Source organism: Eucyclogobius newberryi, unplaced genomic scaffold, assembly GCF_026437365.1.
Source record: "Eucyclogobius newberryi isolate DKJ021-1_F unplaced genomic scaffold, fEucNew1.0.hap1 SCAF_6, whole genome shotgun sequence".
NCBI lineage: Eukaryota > Metazoa > Chordata > Actinopteri > Gobiiformes > Gobiidae > Eucyclogobius > Eucyclogobius newberryi.
This window is the reverse complement of record NW_027316278.1, coordinates 17,567,942-17,583,087: the sequence shown is the minus strand read 5'-3', so window position 1 is coordinate 17,583,087 and position 15,146 is coordinate 17,567,942. Positions and strand designations below refer to the sequence as shown.

Below are 15,146 nucleotides of genomic sequence, written 5' to 3'. Positions count from 1 at the left end.
CTCCCCCATAGTTACAGCACTTGAGTTTTGCTCCTTCGTCACACTTCCCATACTCGTGGTCTCCTGCACATTTACCACACCTCTGCTTCCCTCTACAGACCGCTGCAATATGCCCAAAGCGCTGGCACTTGAAGCAACGCAGGGGCGGCGGAACATATGGACATATGCCATAGCGCATGTACCCAACGCACACCATACGAGGCAGGATCTCACCTTCAAATCTAATCATTATCGACAGGCTGTCACACCTTACCCCATCCCGGGTCACCTTCAACCGCCTAGCATCCACCACCTTAGCTCCAGTCAAATTCTCCTTTATGTCATCCACAGATGTCGTCGTAGGGACGCCTACGATAACTCCCCTGACCGTGCCTCTTACAGCATCAGACACAAGAATGTCCTTCCCACCCAGACACTTAGCTTCAATTGCCTTCCTTTGCTGAGCCACGTCTTTGCACACGACCAGCAGCGAGCCATCCCTAAGGACACTCGCATGCTTGACCACTCCCACAGCTAAAGTCAGGCTCCTTGTCAACGCCATCGGATCCCACCCCTTAAAGGACGCATTATCCTGCGCAAGCTTTATGTACACCTTACACTCTGAACTCACAACCACGATATCTGCAACCCCCCCGCCCTGCTCCTCACTGAGAGAGTCCTCCATAGACGAGCAAGAGGATGCCCTACGCTGCACAGGACCAGTGGCTCCAGGGGAGTCCTCCCCGCTGTTCATATCGTCACCGACCAGGTCACTCCTCCTCTTCCTCGTCATACGGACCGAGGCGTTCCTCTATGTTGCCGTAATATCCAAACAACGCTCAATAATCCACCGTCAGCGTAGTCCTCAGACTCTGTCGTACTGTAACGGACCTTTAAGCATGGAACAGAATTGGCCGCTCTTTCATGGATGAGAGCTTTGATATGGACCATATTAGGCACGTTAGGGTTTAGCTCCGCCTGTCTGGATGATCGAAAGCTGAAGTGTCCAATGAGGACGTAGAAAAAATGCCCAGCGGCCTCGTGCAGACCAATAGGGTTCAACTGGAATCTCCGACACCAATTGAATCTGCGCAGGTTTTATTCATCCTCAACGTGCCTAGAGATGGACACGAGGGAGAGGAAGAGGCTTAAAACATGTCCATACTTTCTGTTGTCGCCGTAAATGCGACTTAACATTTTAATGGATACAAATATTGATCAAATATATTTAGATTAATCATAAAAGAGTCCATGCGCAAGAAACAAGTCCGTGTAATCCCTCGTCCAGGAGTGTTCATTGTGGAAAAATATACAGTTATAATCATCTGGACACTGTTTTGTAAAACAAGACAATTCTACTCTCACCCGAGAGTTATTCTCATTGAGTATCTTCTTGTTTTTCAAAAACAATGTCCAGATCCCTACAACTGAATCCTTTTCTACGAAGAGGATTTCATATTAATAATTTAATAGTTGTAGCCTAATGATTTCAAAACGTTTTTGGAGACAAAGCTAAAATAATCTGTAGAGTTAATAGTCCTGACCAGGTTGGGTGCTTGTACCGAGGATGTGATGAACCTGGATTGTCCGAATTGGGTTACTCTTGCTTCATGAAATGTCCCCAATATCTGCCACCATCAATCACAACATCAAACACATTGATGAATGATGGCGTCATACATGTCCCATGGTATTCTGTTTGAACATTATACTTTTTGATTACTGGGCAATAAATGGTTGGTTTACAATCATGTATTTTGGATATATTCCCTCTACAATTGTTGACCTACTCCAATAATCATTGACTGAACTCTGTCTAAAAGGCGATGACAATTGTTCCGTTTCTCCATATTAGATTTAGACTGGTGATTGCATGTTTGTTGCTAATTCCGCATTGTCAATCATATGAGTGCATTAGTTCCTCACGGACTGTTTTATGAATAATAGCTCAGTTCACTCACCGGATTTCCCTTTTAGTCTGTGATGATTGCTCACAAGGTTTTATGCTCATGACTATTATTCACCATTACGACCTCATGTTAAACTTTGAGCACCATGATGACTTGTGTAGACATTATTGAACTTACCTTTCTTAAGTAACCATATAGCCACACATGCCTGGAAACAAAGATCATTTACAGACTGGTTATGCCAAGAAATGATTAAAACTTGATCAGCAATTTGGTGAAGTAAAGCATGGTTTCTCATTCAAGTCTGTGTTTGATTTGCATTCAATAAAGACGTTATAATGAATACTTCATAAAGCATTTATGAACTAGAATACATATGATGCAAGTAAAGTTCAGTTAGCACATAATGTAGGCTCTCAACAGGATTTGTTATGTGCATAAAACAAAATCAACGTATTATGCAACTCCTCCTCGCAGCATCTCGTCATCTCTTTATATTAAACATTGATTTTTCCAGTATGTGAGTTGTTTTTAGTTGTATGTAACACAGTCTATGGCCCAGTCCATGTAAATATTCTGGGCTTTTTTTAATTACATTTTTTTACTTTTCCTTGGAGGTTCACTTTGTATGTTTTCTGGAGACGAGTCCACACCCTGCTTGACTTCTTGGAGATATTATTGCTTTTCCTGCAGTGTTTCAAAATATCCATCTTGCATAAATCAGGTCTTTGCATTCTTGGCAAAGCAATAACGTCACCATGGATGTAAGAAGATGACGAACCCGCCACAAGAAGTTAGAATTTATTCACATGTTCTCTCATTCCATTGGATGTTAACATGTTTCCAAAAGCTGAGAGCAATTCTATGATAAGTGAAACAACGATGACTAAAGAGGGAAAGCTATTCGCACTGTTGCCTGCAGTGTAATGTCCACGATGTAGCTTGTCTTTATTATAGGCACTTTATTGGTGTCCATAAAGGTGGACTTGGGACAGCAGTCATGCAATGGTAAACAGTTTAACTTTTAAAGTTAGTTTGTGGTTCAGTCCTTGCTTTGACAGCGTTGCCGTGTTGTCTTTAGGCAAGACACTTCAACTGCCACGTTAATATCTACATTATGTGTTTATTTTAGGCTAAAACATTCCATGCAAATAAACATTTGGAGCGTGTGATTCTTCTGTGACTAAAAAGATTTGATGAAACACATAATTATGTCTCACTGCATTCCTCGTTTAGGTGGAATCAGTTGGCCTTCCTGTAGCTGTGGTATGCTACTTTTCTTCATACCGCAGTTACCTCCAAGACAAGGTAAGTTTATTAATAGAGCACAAGGCAAAGTGTTTCAGACAACAGGATAAAGCGGCCATATTGCTTCAAAAATGGCTAAACATGACTTCGGAGTTTTTCCAAACGTCGTACTTTTACGAACTCCTCCCAGGGCGTTGGCCCTAAAAAGCTGAAATGGAGCATGTGCACGGTGACGGCCAGGCGAGCACAAGAGCGCGCACAATATTGGAGCGCTCCGATTGGCTGTTCAGTGTCCTCCCAATTAGAGGGAGGCTTGTGCTTTAAGTATCTTGTCAGTAGCTCGTGCAAATAAATCTCCGGAGTGTTCCCACTGAGGAATAAAGTCTGGCGGTAATGCAACACTCGGATGCCAACCGCCATAAAACACCACCAAGAACAACAACAACTGTGTTTACACTGTCACCGCTGACATCGACGCAAAGAGGAGATGGCGACTGGCACCAGTGACAGAGCCGGCATTAAGCACGTATTCAGGGGGACGTTTGTGCACTCGACCCCTCACTGCGCGCTACACATCCTGGAAGATGCTCTTTTGGGAGTGGACACGGAGGGAAAGGTTTGTTACAACCTTTAATTGAATTGGACCAAACATACTGTATATCCTTCTCTACTACAGGCCTGTGTAGGGGATTTTAGTGATTTAGTTTCAAGTTTGAAAAACGAGTCCGCTTTGAATTTGTGGAGAAATCGGCTGTTTCAATAATTGGGCTAAATGTGTTATTATTAATCTTGTTATTATTAGTATTATTAATACTGCCACTATTGATAGTAATAAATAATGTGCAATTTGTCCTGAAAGAAACGTTTTAAAAGAAACACTATTTCAAATATTTTTATTCGTCAGATTGCTTTCTTTGAAAAAGGTGAGGACCTGGGCCGACTGGCTGCAGACTTCAAACCATCCGATGTCATCCAACTCTCCCAACAGTAGGATGATTCTTATTGTTTATTTCTGTTATGTGAATGTGGATTCTCTGAAGTATACTGCATTGGCAATTCAAAGGCATGTTGCATATAGGCCAACTTAACTATTTTATTGTGCCCTCTAATAGTCCCATAGGTGAATAAAACCATTTTTTTTTAAACTGAGTGGGGAAAAAACATTTTCTTTTTGGTTCTTGGTCCTCAAACAGGAGACATTTGTATTAGTAGTACATTAACTATTCTTACTATCTCAATTAAACTGTATTACTGTTTCCTCTAGTGAGTTCTTTATGCCAGGACTTGTGGACACTCACATCCATGCCCCGCAGTACAGCTATGCGGGTACCGCTCTGGACCTGCCTCTGCTGCAGTGGCTGAGTGCGTACACGTTTCCAGTGGAGTCACAGTTCAAAGACTTAGACTTTGCTCGCAAGGTCTATGAACAAGTAGTGGTATGTTTTGACGCCGTCTACAGATTGCATAAAGAGAGGTCATGTAGTTTGCACTCTTACTGTTTAAAAAAATACTGTCACAACTGAATTAGTGTTGCCAGTGTCTTAACCTGCGTACAGAGGATACATAAGTGTTTCATGCTCAGTTTAAGCACAGTCCATGTTCAGCTCAGAAGCTCCAGAATTCCAGGTTCACTGAGCTGCAGTGCCTGCACTGAGTCATGACTGTTGCAGGTGTCTCTCTGATGTCCATTCACATCAGAGAGAGGACGCACAGGTTTAAACTTACTGGGTTTTGGCATTAAAACTCATACCCCAGACTCATGTGAGACTCATTCTGCTTTTCTATTGGATGAGAAAACATTAACAACTTGGTATCATGACCAATGTTTTGTAATTAAGAATTAACATTACAATTGTTCTCAGTAAAAACAATATTTGATTTGAGCGTGTTCATATTTGTAAAATTTGAAAAAAAGAAAAGAAAATGATAATAGATATAATAATAATAATAATAATAACAATTAAAGACGCGGTAGCGGCGATGATGACTCTCGCCACCTGCACAACCGCCTTCCCGCGCGCCCGCGTTTTGATGGCAATTGCCCCGACACTGCATTCTCTTCGACTTTATTCTTCAGACTTTATTAGGCCCGAGCGCCACAAGCTGGCGAGAGGCCTATTAATCTCGTAAGGCCGTGCGAAGCACGGCTGCGAAAGTGCGCACGTAGTGCGCACAAAATCGAGCGCGAAGCGCTCGCCCACTTCCAAACACTCACTAACGCACTCCTCCACTCATGCACGCCCCGTGCATACTAATTAGTTGTAGGAAAATGGAACATTACCGTTGTAAACGGGCGAAGCCCGTGCAAAAGTTCGCACTAAACGAGCACTTTACATTGGGATGACGACCGCTTCGCGGTCGTCATCCCCATATAAAGCACTCATTTGCGCTAAGTAGCTCACGAATACGTTCCCCATCTCTTGCATGTTCCGTGCATATAAGCATGTAAGGCAAAAATTGAACATTATTACTGTATAGAGGGCCAAAAACACAAAGTGGGCGGAGCCCACTCAAAATTATCGAAAGTACCCGTCAGTGACCAGGGACCCACACCATGAGGTAGGAAAGCGCGAGCGCTTTCCGAAAATGTATAGTTTATGATATTTGAAAAATGGGAAACATTGTTTTCGCATCGGAATATTATTCTTTCTTTCTTTCTTCTTCTTCTTCTTCTCGGGACCAACCCCCCTATTTTTCACCCAGTGAACATTGACGAAAAGTCACAAAAATTTGCACGCCTCTAAAAATCGTGCCTCTCTACATTCTGGCTATTTCCCTTTTCTAAAATTAAAAAAATTGGCGCGTCAGCGCCCCCAAATGTACCAAAAATGCATTGAGAGATGGGAAATGACCCAAAAAAAATCTGATCGTAGAATCATGAAATTTGGCGCAGAGGTAGATGGTGACAAGAGAAGTAAAAAATATTATTACGGCAACGCCGTCCGCCCAACCAAATGTCGGCCATATTGCTTCAAAAATGGCTAAACATGACTTCGGAGTTTTTCCAAACGTCGTACTTTTACGAACTCCTCCCAGGGCGTTGGCCCTAAAAAGCTGAAATTTGGTGAAAATGCTACTGAGGAGTGGGACATCAAAAGTTATCCAAATTACATTGATACCTCTCACGGTCTCTGTGCGGCGAAGCCGCAAACTGTAGCTAGAATTTCAGAAATCTCCCATATTTAAAATTTCTGCCGTTTGCGCAGATAAAGTCCGAATTGCGTCAAATTAGAATCAGTTGTTAAACTCTTTGCCCTAAACCTACTTGAAGTGAAATAAATTCATTTGGCGCCACAGCGCCCCCTACAGATTTTATATGGAGGTTAAATGTTTAGTTTTGCGAAATTATATGAAATTTGACACACAACTCAATTTTAGCATCCCCATCAAAAAAGTCAATGACTCATGTCATAATTGTTATGGCGTTGCCGTAACGATGACCGAAACCTTTCATGTTATTCCAATGGGGAAATCGCCAGAACATGTTTACACTTTAGACTTTCACAAACTCCTCCCAGGGCGTCAGCCCTATTAACCTGAAATTTGGTGAGACTCATCTTCAAGACCATCAAAAGTTATCCACATTTTCATTCAAAGAGTCACGGTGTCTGTGCGGCAAAGCCGCACATTTTGCCAAGAATTCAAAATAAAATTGCTTTTTGATGGTAAAACAAAGGGGAGAAGATGTGACAGCGTCACAGATTCAGCAGTAGGCGTAATAAAAGGACAATTGGGGCGCGTTAGCGCCCCCTCCTCTTGCGGCGTGGCGGCGGTGTGGCGGCGGCGTGGCGGCGGCGTGGCGAGGGCCGATCATTGCCGCTTGCGGCTATATTTCTTGTTGTTGTTGTTGTTTTATGGCGGTTGGCATCCAATTGTTGCATTACCGCCAGACTTTATTGTTGTTGTTGTTGTTGTTGTTTTATGGCGGTTTGCATCCAATTGTTGAATTACCGCCAGACTTTATTCCTCAGACTTTTCGTAGTCCTCAGACTGTCGTAGTCCGTAAAAGTACTCCTTCCATTGCTTTGGTGTTACAAAGCCCATGAGGTCATGATATGTCTTTGTGACTAGAATAGTTGTTGTTGTTTCAGAGACCGACCGGCTTTATTCCAGGGAGACTCTTCTTCATCTTCCTCTCCTTCTTTGACGTTCGGTGCTTCCATCGTACAGCTTTATTCTTTAGGCTTCATTCTATAGGCTTTAATATTTCCACTGATGTCGCTGCTTGGTAGCCGTGCGTCTACGAGACTGGACTAGGACAGGAGACCACCCCCACCCCCATCTCGTCACTCTGATCACTCTGACTCCCCACAAGCAGACCCCCATCACTCCGACTCCCATTTAGCGCCTTTAGCCTGTTTTCTATGTCTGCCCAATCAAGCTCCTTTGTTCCAAGGAATCTCCCTGCAGCTTTAGCAATGATCCTGATCCTTTCAGTTCTGCTTTGAGTCTGAGCAGCACAGTTTACAACATCCACCATAAAGAGTACAAAATTCTCTCTATCCACAACCAGGGAATTCTCATTGATTCTGGAACCTGCACACTTGGGACCTCCACTCTTGAAACCTTCACACTTCTTGGGAGCCACGCTGGCCTTTCTCATTTCGCCCTGGCTGGGAGCAGCACTGGCTCCTCTCTCTGTATTTACTCTAAACTCGTTACTTGAAACTTTCTTGACTGCATCTGCATAGGATATACCTTGAGAGACCTTTATTTTCTGCACCTCAGCAGCTCTTTTGCTAAACCTGCATCCCCCATAGGCAGAGCTATGTTCTTCCCCACAGTTACAGCACTTCAGTTTTGCTCCCACGTCACACTTCCCATACTCGTGATCTCCTGCACATTTACCACATCTTTGCCTCCCTCTACAGACCGCTGCAATATGCCCAAAGCGCTGCCACTTAAAGCAACGCAGGGGCGGTGGAACATATGGCCTAACGTCATGGCACATGAACCCAATGAACACCTTACCAGGCAGGCACCTCCCTTCAAGTGTTACCATTACCGACAAGCTGTCACATCTTACCCCAGACCGGGTCACCTTCAACCGCCTAGCGTCCACCACCGTAGCTCCAGTCAAATTCTCCTTAACTTCATCCACAGACGTCGCCGTAGGGACACCTACGATAACTCCTCTGACCGTGTTTCTTTCAGCATCAGACACAAGAATGTCCTTTCCACCCAGACGTTTAGTTCCAATCGCCTTCCGTTGCTGAGCCGCGTCCTTGCACACGACCAGCAGCGAGCCATCTCTAAGGACACTCGCACTCTTGATCACTCCCACAGCTACAGTTAGGCTCTTTGACAATGCCACTGAATTCCACTCCTTAAAGGATGCACTATCCTGTGCAAGCTTTATGATCACCTTACAGTCTCTGCTCTCACCCCGGACATCAATAGCTTCAGCCTCATCCTGCTGCTCATTCCCAGAACGCTCGGATGAGCTAAGGGACTTTTTACGTTTCCGGGCACGTGCAGCCAGAAAAGGCTGCTCCTCCACGCCGTCCAGAACGTCTTCGACCACCGATCCACTCTCCTCCGCCATCTCCCGTCTCTCCAGACCGGAGACTAGCTCTTCGTCCTAAAAGTTCTTCTATTCCTCAGACTTCAGACTTTACTCGTCAGACTTTATTCTTCAGACTTTATTCTTTAGACTTTATTCTTTAAACCCCCTCCTCCCTGTACCTCCGTCACCTAGCAACAGAGACCCGCTGCTAATGCAGATGCTAATGCTAATGCTAAGACCACGGCACGAGAGGAAATGTTCCATCAAAATAAAAGAGTTAGAGGAAGTGAAGGCATTAATTGCGCCTCTGCTGGCCAATCTGGAAAATACACATTATCTGCAATGCACTTTTTTCATGGCGTCTCGAGGAGAATATAATCCATGAGTTTCAAACAAATCAGACAATGTTGAGTTTTTCACACAATGGGTAGAGGGCGCTATAGAGTAAATTTGTTATATAGGTATTAATTATTTCCAATCAGACCATAAAAACGCATTAGTGAGTGAAATATGAGCTCCGTAGATCAATTCCATTAGGCGTGACTTGTCCTTGAAAAAACAGGAAATTAAGCCTTTTTTGAGGACGTGTTACGCGGAGACCGTAAAGAATATCATCATTCTTTTGAATATTGGTGTTGTTTTGAGCTCGATCGGACAAAAAACCTAGAACAAGTAAGATTTTGAAAAAAAAAAGTTGAACGTGGTCGGCGCCACTTTGATTCAACATGGCTGATTTCCTATTTATCATAGAGCGATGCTGCCAGGTGTGTTTTACTCGTCAGAGGTCAGAGGTCAAAGGTAGCTCTATCATTGTTCCAAGTTTCATTTGCCTTGGCCAAAGATTAAGAGTTTCATGTTTTTATGAACTAGTCGGCACTGTTGCGGCGAGCGTTCTCGCAACCTCAATTTTATTGGAGTTCGGGCCGAGCCGATCGCGTCTATGTCCCATGTGTGACATTCATCAATGTTCAGGGGGTCAAAAATGCTCGAGTTGTGGAAAAATGATCATGAATAATAATAATACGAAGAAGAAGAAGAAACCTGGCAAGAACAAAGTCTCGAGCATTCCGTTCCGTTGGAACTCCATGGCTTGAGCCAATAATGAAAAACTAAGTCTACATAGCCTTCCTTTACCATTGCATGCCTGGGGAAAGGATGCAATTCTAGAAGATTGACAATGAGCAATTATCAGCTTTAAAAACTGAATGCCTTGTAATTTGACACTTGTTTTTGACAGAAAAGAACACTAAGAAATGGAACAACAACAGCGTGCTACTTTGCCACAATACATACAGACGCCTCTCTGCTGCTGGGGCACATCGCAAGTAAGAAAACTAACCTGAAATCTACATGGGTCACAGTTTGTTACACTACAATGTCCAATATATAACTTTTTATTGCGTGACAGTGTTTCTAATTGTTAATGAATATTTCTAGATATTTTTCTGAAGTTTTTTAATTTTTTAATTTTTCAGTGCATAGATACCCCAAAACCCCTGACACATGCAGTTTATGTGTTTTAGTCTATGTCACAGTTGCTCAACTTAACCGTTGCTCAACTTAACCGTTGCTCAACTTAACCGTTGCTCTTTTGAGTTGTTGTAAAAGAAAGAATGTTCTATTATTCCAGTGTGGAGACGTTTATGTGTGATGAATAAGGGGATTAGGCCCAAACCAGTGTAGCAGGCTCAGACTCAACCGGAGTTATGTCCAGGCCAAGGAGTTGAACTATAGGCCAAACTGAGTATAATGCCCAGGCTAGACTATATCCCTCTAAATACCATTATGTCTTCTATATTTCTTTTGTTTCACATTTTCCTAAAAGTAGGCATGTTAATTAGTTTAAAATCGAAGCACAACTTTTCCCCCAGATATTCAGTGATCATGGAGGCTCATGTTGGCAATAATGAGTTTACTAATATATCTATTTGAGCAGAATTAGCGTTACCTATCAGGAGTAGCCGCACTAAATACACTGTTTGATGTTTGTAGGGAAACAAGGCTGATAGATACTATGTTCCTTATGATTTTCTTACAGAAAGCAGTGGGCTATAGGGAGTAACTGAGTATTTTGCAATAATTAAGGGAAATCATTTTCATTGTTCCACAAAATCAGCAGTTTATCACCCTCAATTTGTGTCGTCACACCTTTAAGTAAGACCAATACGAGACCTGCTGAGGTTTGAATAGTTTTGTCATCTAAGGTGAAGCTGCATGTTGGACATTCAAGTTAATTGAACAATATGTTACAAAAAAGTTATTTTATGGGAGGAAATAATACAAATGTATGTTGTTTAGAGTCATAGGTTTTAAGTCAAGGATTTCAGGTAGTGGGATTTTTACTTCCCCAAAAGAGTTATTTATTGTAAGACGTGTCCTCAGTATGATAGCATGCAGTTTCATATTGTGTTGCATTTTTAAACCAGAAGGACTGATTGATAGCTTAATAATAACAGATTAATAGCGGTTGCCTGGCGTATGAAATGGCCTAGACTGTAATACAGCCAGGTATAATTGTCCACCCCTGGTCCAGACTAACCCTAACTATCAAAAGTCAAGAGAAAGGTCAAGGTTTTCCTCCAAATTTTCTAGGATTAGAAGTGGAAGGCCTTACGGTGCTTGTGTACACTTTGGTTCCATAGCTCTGGGACATCTGGGTGCCCTTTGTCCCAGAGCTTCATGGGTCTTGTTTACTTGACATACACTCTCACTCTGTTTTCACTATTCATTGAAAAAACATACGGAGTCCTTTTTCCCAATGTTTAAACTTGTGTTAAGAATACGATTTCACTTAGATATTTTAGGCTCCAAGTGTTTAAATAATCACAAAACAAAACTGTATTAATTAAATATGTGATGTATTGTTGTGTAAGTAGAAAAAGGATGGTAACGCATTATGATCTTGTGTTCATTATAGATGAATATGGTCAACGAGCCCTGGTTGGTAAAGTGTGTATGGACAGAAACAATTCTTTCAAACAATACAAAGAAACACTGCAGGAGTCTCAGGAGGAAACCTGTCGGTGAGTCAGTGCAATCAGGGTTTTCATTCATTTGATTTGCAAAGAATTATCTATTGTTTGTCTACTGTATAGGTTTATTGCTGAACTCTTGAACAAAAAGGTAAAACCATTAGTACATAATGCAAACAAATGTTGGATTTACCTTTAAATCTAATGTATGTGTTTTTCAGTACCCACTAGTCAAGCCCGTCGTTACCCCACGCTTCGCTCCATCCTGTACAGGAGCCTTACTTGGACAGCTGGGAGCCATCGCCAAAAATAACAACCTGCACATTCAGGTGTCTTTTCTTTAGCAACCAAAGCTGGCAGAACCTCCTGGGGCCTGTTGTCAGAGACAGCTGCTTCTGTACATGGGACTCTATTGTAAATTAAGGGCTAGCTATCAGAACTTTATTTGAAACATAAGCACAAAATATTACATCAAATACATTTGTGATTCCAAAGTAGAGGAGATCTAGTACCTGAACAGACTGTGACCTGAAATGTGCTCTTAACGCCACATTAGAAACACATTTCATAGGATGCAGGATGCAGGATAATAAGGCCAGCTATAAATGTTTAAGGAGAACTAATTGAGCTACACAAATCAATATGTATTGTCATTCATTGTCCTAATTGATTATTGGTGTGTAAATTATCTGCGAAATATAAAAGTTAATAGTAGTTTTTTTCTTCAGAGTCACATTAGTGAAAACCCAGAAGAAGTGAAGCTGGTAAAGGAACTTTTTCCTGAGTCTGGATCCTACACTGATGTTTACTACAAATATAACTTGCTTACCGACAAGGTTAGCTTCAATGCATTTAGATTAAATAATGTAATAACATCATTATTATGTTATGTTTTTACCTTTGTACATTTAACAGACAATAATGGCCCACGGCTGTTACCTAAGCGACAAGGAGTTGGTCTTATTCAGAGAAACAGGAGCATCCCTGTCTCACTGTCCAAACTCCAACATCTCGTGAGTTTTTTGTTTCACTGTTGATTTTCATAATAAAACATTAATAACAATAACAGCTGTATTTGTTCTTTTGTATAGGTTGTGTAGTGGTATATTGAATGTACGGAACGTCCTGAAGCATAATGTAAAGCTGGGGCTCGGAACAGGTTTGAACAGTTTATTCTTAAGGCACAAAAGAGGTTGCAGCTATAGCTGGGAGTAACATTTGCTTTTTGATAACAGAGAAATAGAACAGACCGCTCCATAAATGTTTTCTATGGTTCTTTGTAGATGTGGCAGGTGGATATTCTGCCTCTTTACTGGATGCTTTAAGGAGAGCACAGGACTCATCCAAAGTCTTGGCCCTGCAAGATCCAGACCTGGACCCCCTAACGTTTGAGGAGGCCTTCAGATTGGCAACACTTGGCGGCAGCCAAGGTAGGTTTAGAAATTCATAATGCATATGGTATATAAAGTACTGTAAAATTGTTTGTTTTGGATACCTTTGGTGTGCAGTGCTGAGATCAGCTTTGTTTTATGGTTCTAAGTTATTTCTAAATGATCTGTTTTTATTATTCCACTTCTGTGCCTAATCTGTGTTTCTGTGCACAATCTGTGTTACAACACTGGAATTTCCACATTGTGGAACAAATAAAGGTTCTCTTATCTTTATGATGTGTTGTGTCCGACTGGCAGTAAACACATGAAGTAGAGGAGATTGCTTGTTAAGAAGATCTAGCCAGAGTGTCAGCGGCGAAGGGTTCTGAGGATAGAGTACAAAACATTGGGGTGATAAAACAATTAAAATCCATTTCAACTTTGTAATATATGTCTGTACCTTTATCACCTGATAATTTTAAATCTACAGGATGAGTCTTTGTGGTGGTTCCATGGAATGTTAAAACCATACTTCCAAACATGTGAGACATGTTCAAATCTAGTCTTAAAACAGTTCAAACTTTAGCTGTGCAGGTGACTGAAAACATCAGTTCACTTTTAAAGCAAATCATATAATGATAAATTATGTTTTTATCAGATTGTCTTGTGATTTTAATACATATTTTCATGTTATGTTAAGTACTTTTAATGACTTTGTGTTTGAATTGTGTTCTACATGTCAACTTGCCATGTTTAATATATTTTCTCTTTGTTTCAGCATTATCAATAGACAGTCAAACGGGAAACTTTGAAGTTGGCAAAGACTTTGATGCGCTACGGGTGAATTTGCTTGTACCAGGTGGACCAATTGATCTCATCCAGAAGGAAAAGCCAAAGGTTGATGCCACTGAAATTAAAATGACCTAATTATATTTCCTCTGTTCCTTCTTTAATATGCTTCTTTTTTTAAATAGATCCTGATAGAAAAGTTCCTGAATTTGGGTGTGTGGTCATTTAACTGTTGAATACCCTTGTTTGGATTTTGAATCATCGTTGACATCTCTTTTAATATTTTCAGGGGATGATCGCAACATTGTGGAGGTCTTTGTAGCAGGCAGAAGAGTCGTCCCATTCACAGATTCTAAACTAGAATGATCCTAGTACTGGCACACAAAAACATTTCTACGCTTATAGTCAATTTGACAAGGCTGATATAAGAAAAAAATAATTACATATGGAGCAAATTTATGTCACTTTTTCTGTTACATGTCGCCTTGTCTTAATCTCTATTGTAACAGACTTTAATAATGTCCACATTTCTTAGTCCAAAAGTAAGTGCATGTGAGAAACCATGTATGTGTCAACTGCTACACCAGTTTCCTTTGCTCTGTTCACTCTCAACTCAGGAATTGAATTACATGAAGCATTTCTCATTCTTATTTATAATTATGCTCGCTTATAAGTTTCTCTTTATATGGAGTAAGTAATTAGTGTTTTAAGTTCCACAGCGGAAATAAAGGGAAGGCATTTAGTAATTCATGTATTGTTTAACCTTATTAACCCTTATTAAAATGTGAAATAGTCAGAGCATTTAGAATAAATATGAGCCTCTAAATTCCAGAAAGAATTCAAAAATGGACTTGTCACGTGGAATGACACAACCCACTGACACCACTCAGCTTTAAAAAGAACAGAAATAGACAAAAGTCACTGTCGCCACTGGCAGTATGGACATATACTACACGTTTATAGCTTAGAAAATTGTTATTTAAAAAAATAAATTGTCATTATCACTTTCTTGATTCTTTTGTTTGTTTTTTACAAAATATGTTGTCACTACTAAAAGTGTTTCAAATATAGCGTACAAATGTGGTGCTCGCCAGGTGCTTGACAGGAGATATTCTTCATGTGTCTTTTCTGATTAAGTGTAAAAATAAAAGATAAGATAAACCTTTATTGACGGTGTAATCCTCATTCGACCTCCTGATGCAGGTGTTTTTGCTAAACAAAGGGGTTTAGTTACAGCTTTTGGAGCCATAGACTATTTAAGTTCAAATGAAAGCTCATAATGATATAGTCCACACATTATTGTCATGATGATCACACAATCAAAGACATGTCTGTGCACAAACAGTTTCATTGCAGTTACAATTCCTTCCAT

The 15,146-nt window shown here is 41.0% G+C and overlaps 1 protein-coding gene across 2 annotated transcripts; it reads left to right on the top strand.

Moving 5' to 3' along the window:
• The first annotated feature begins 3,591 nt into the window (after window positions 1–3,591).
• On the top strand, window positions 3,592–14,706 carry gda (guanine deaminase). Of its 2 annotated transcripts, XM_072433771.1 has the most exons (14): window positions 3,592–3,753; window positions 4,042–4,124; window positions 4,402–4,573; window positions 9,881–9,968; window positions 11,561–11,666; window positions 11,739–11,766; window positions 11,837–11,944; window positions 12,344–12,451; window positions 12,531–12,628; window positions 12,707–12,774; window positions 12,899–13,045; window positions 13,764–13,882; window positions 13,960–13,987; window positions 14,064–14,705. In XM_072433771.1, the coding sequence occupies exons 1-14, from the start codon at window positions 3,625–3,627 to the stop codon at window positions 14,138–14,140; spliced, it is 1,359 nt and encodes a 452-aa protein (XP_072289872.1). In that variant the 5' UTR covers window positions 3,592–3,624; the 3' UTR covers window positions 14,141–14,705. The 2 variants fall into 2 exon arrangements, with proteins under 2 accessions (XP_072289872.1, XP_072289873.1); XM_072433772.1 differs by lacking the exon at window positions 4,042–4,124 and having other exon boundaries at window positions 3,611–3,753; window positions 14,064–14,706.
• The last annotated feature ends 440 nt before the right edge of the window (window positions 14,707–15,146 follow it).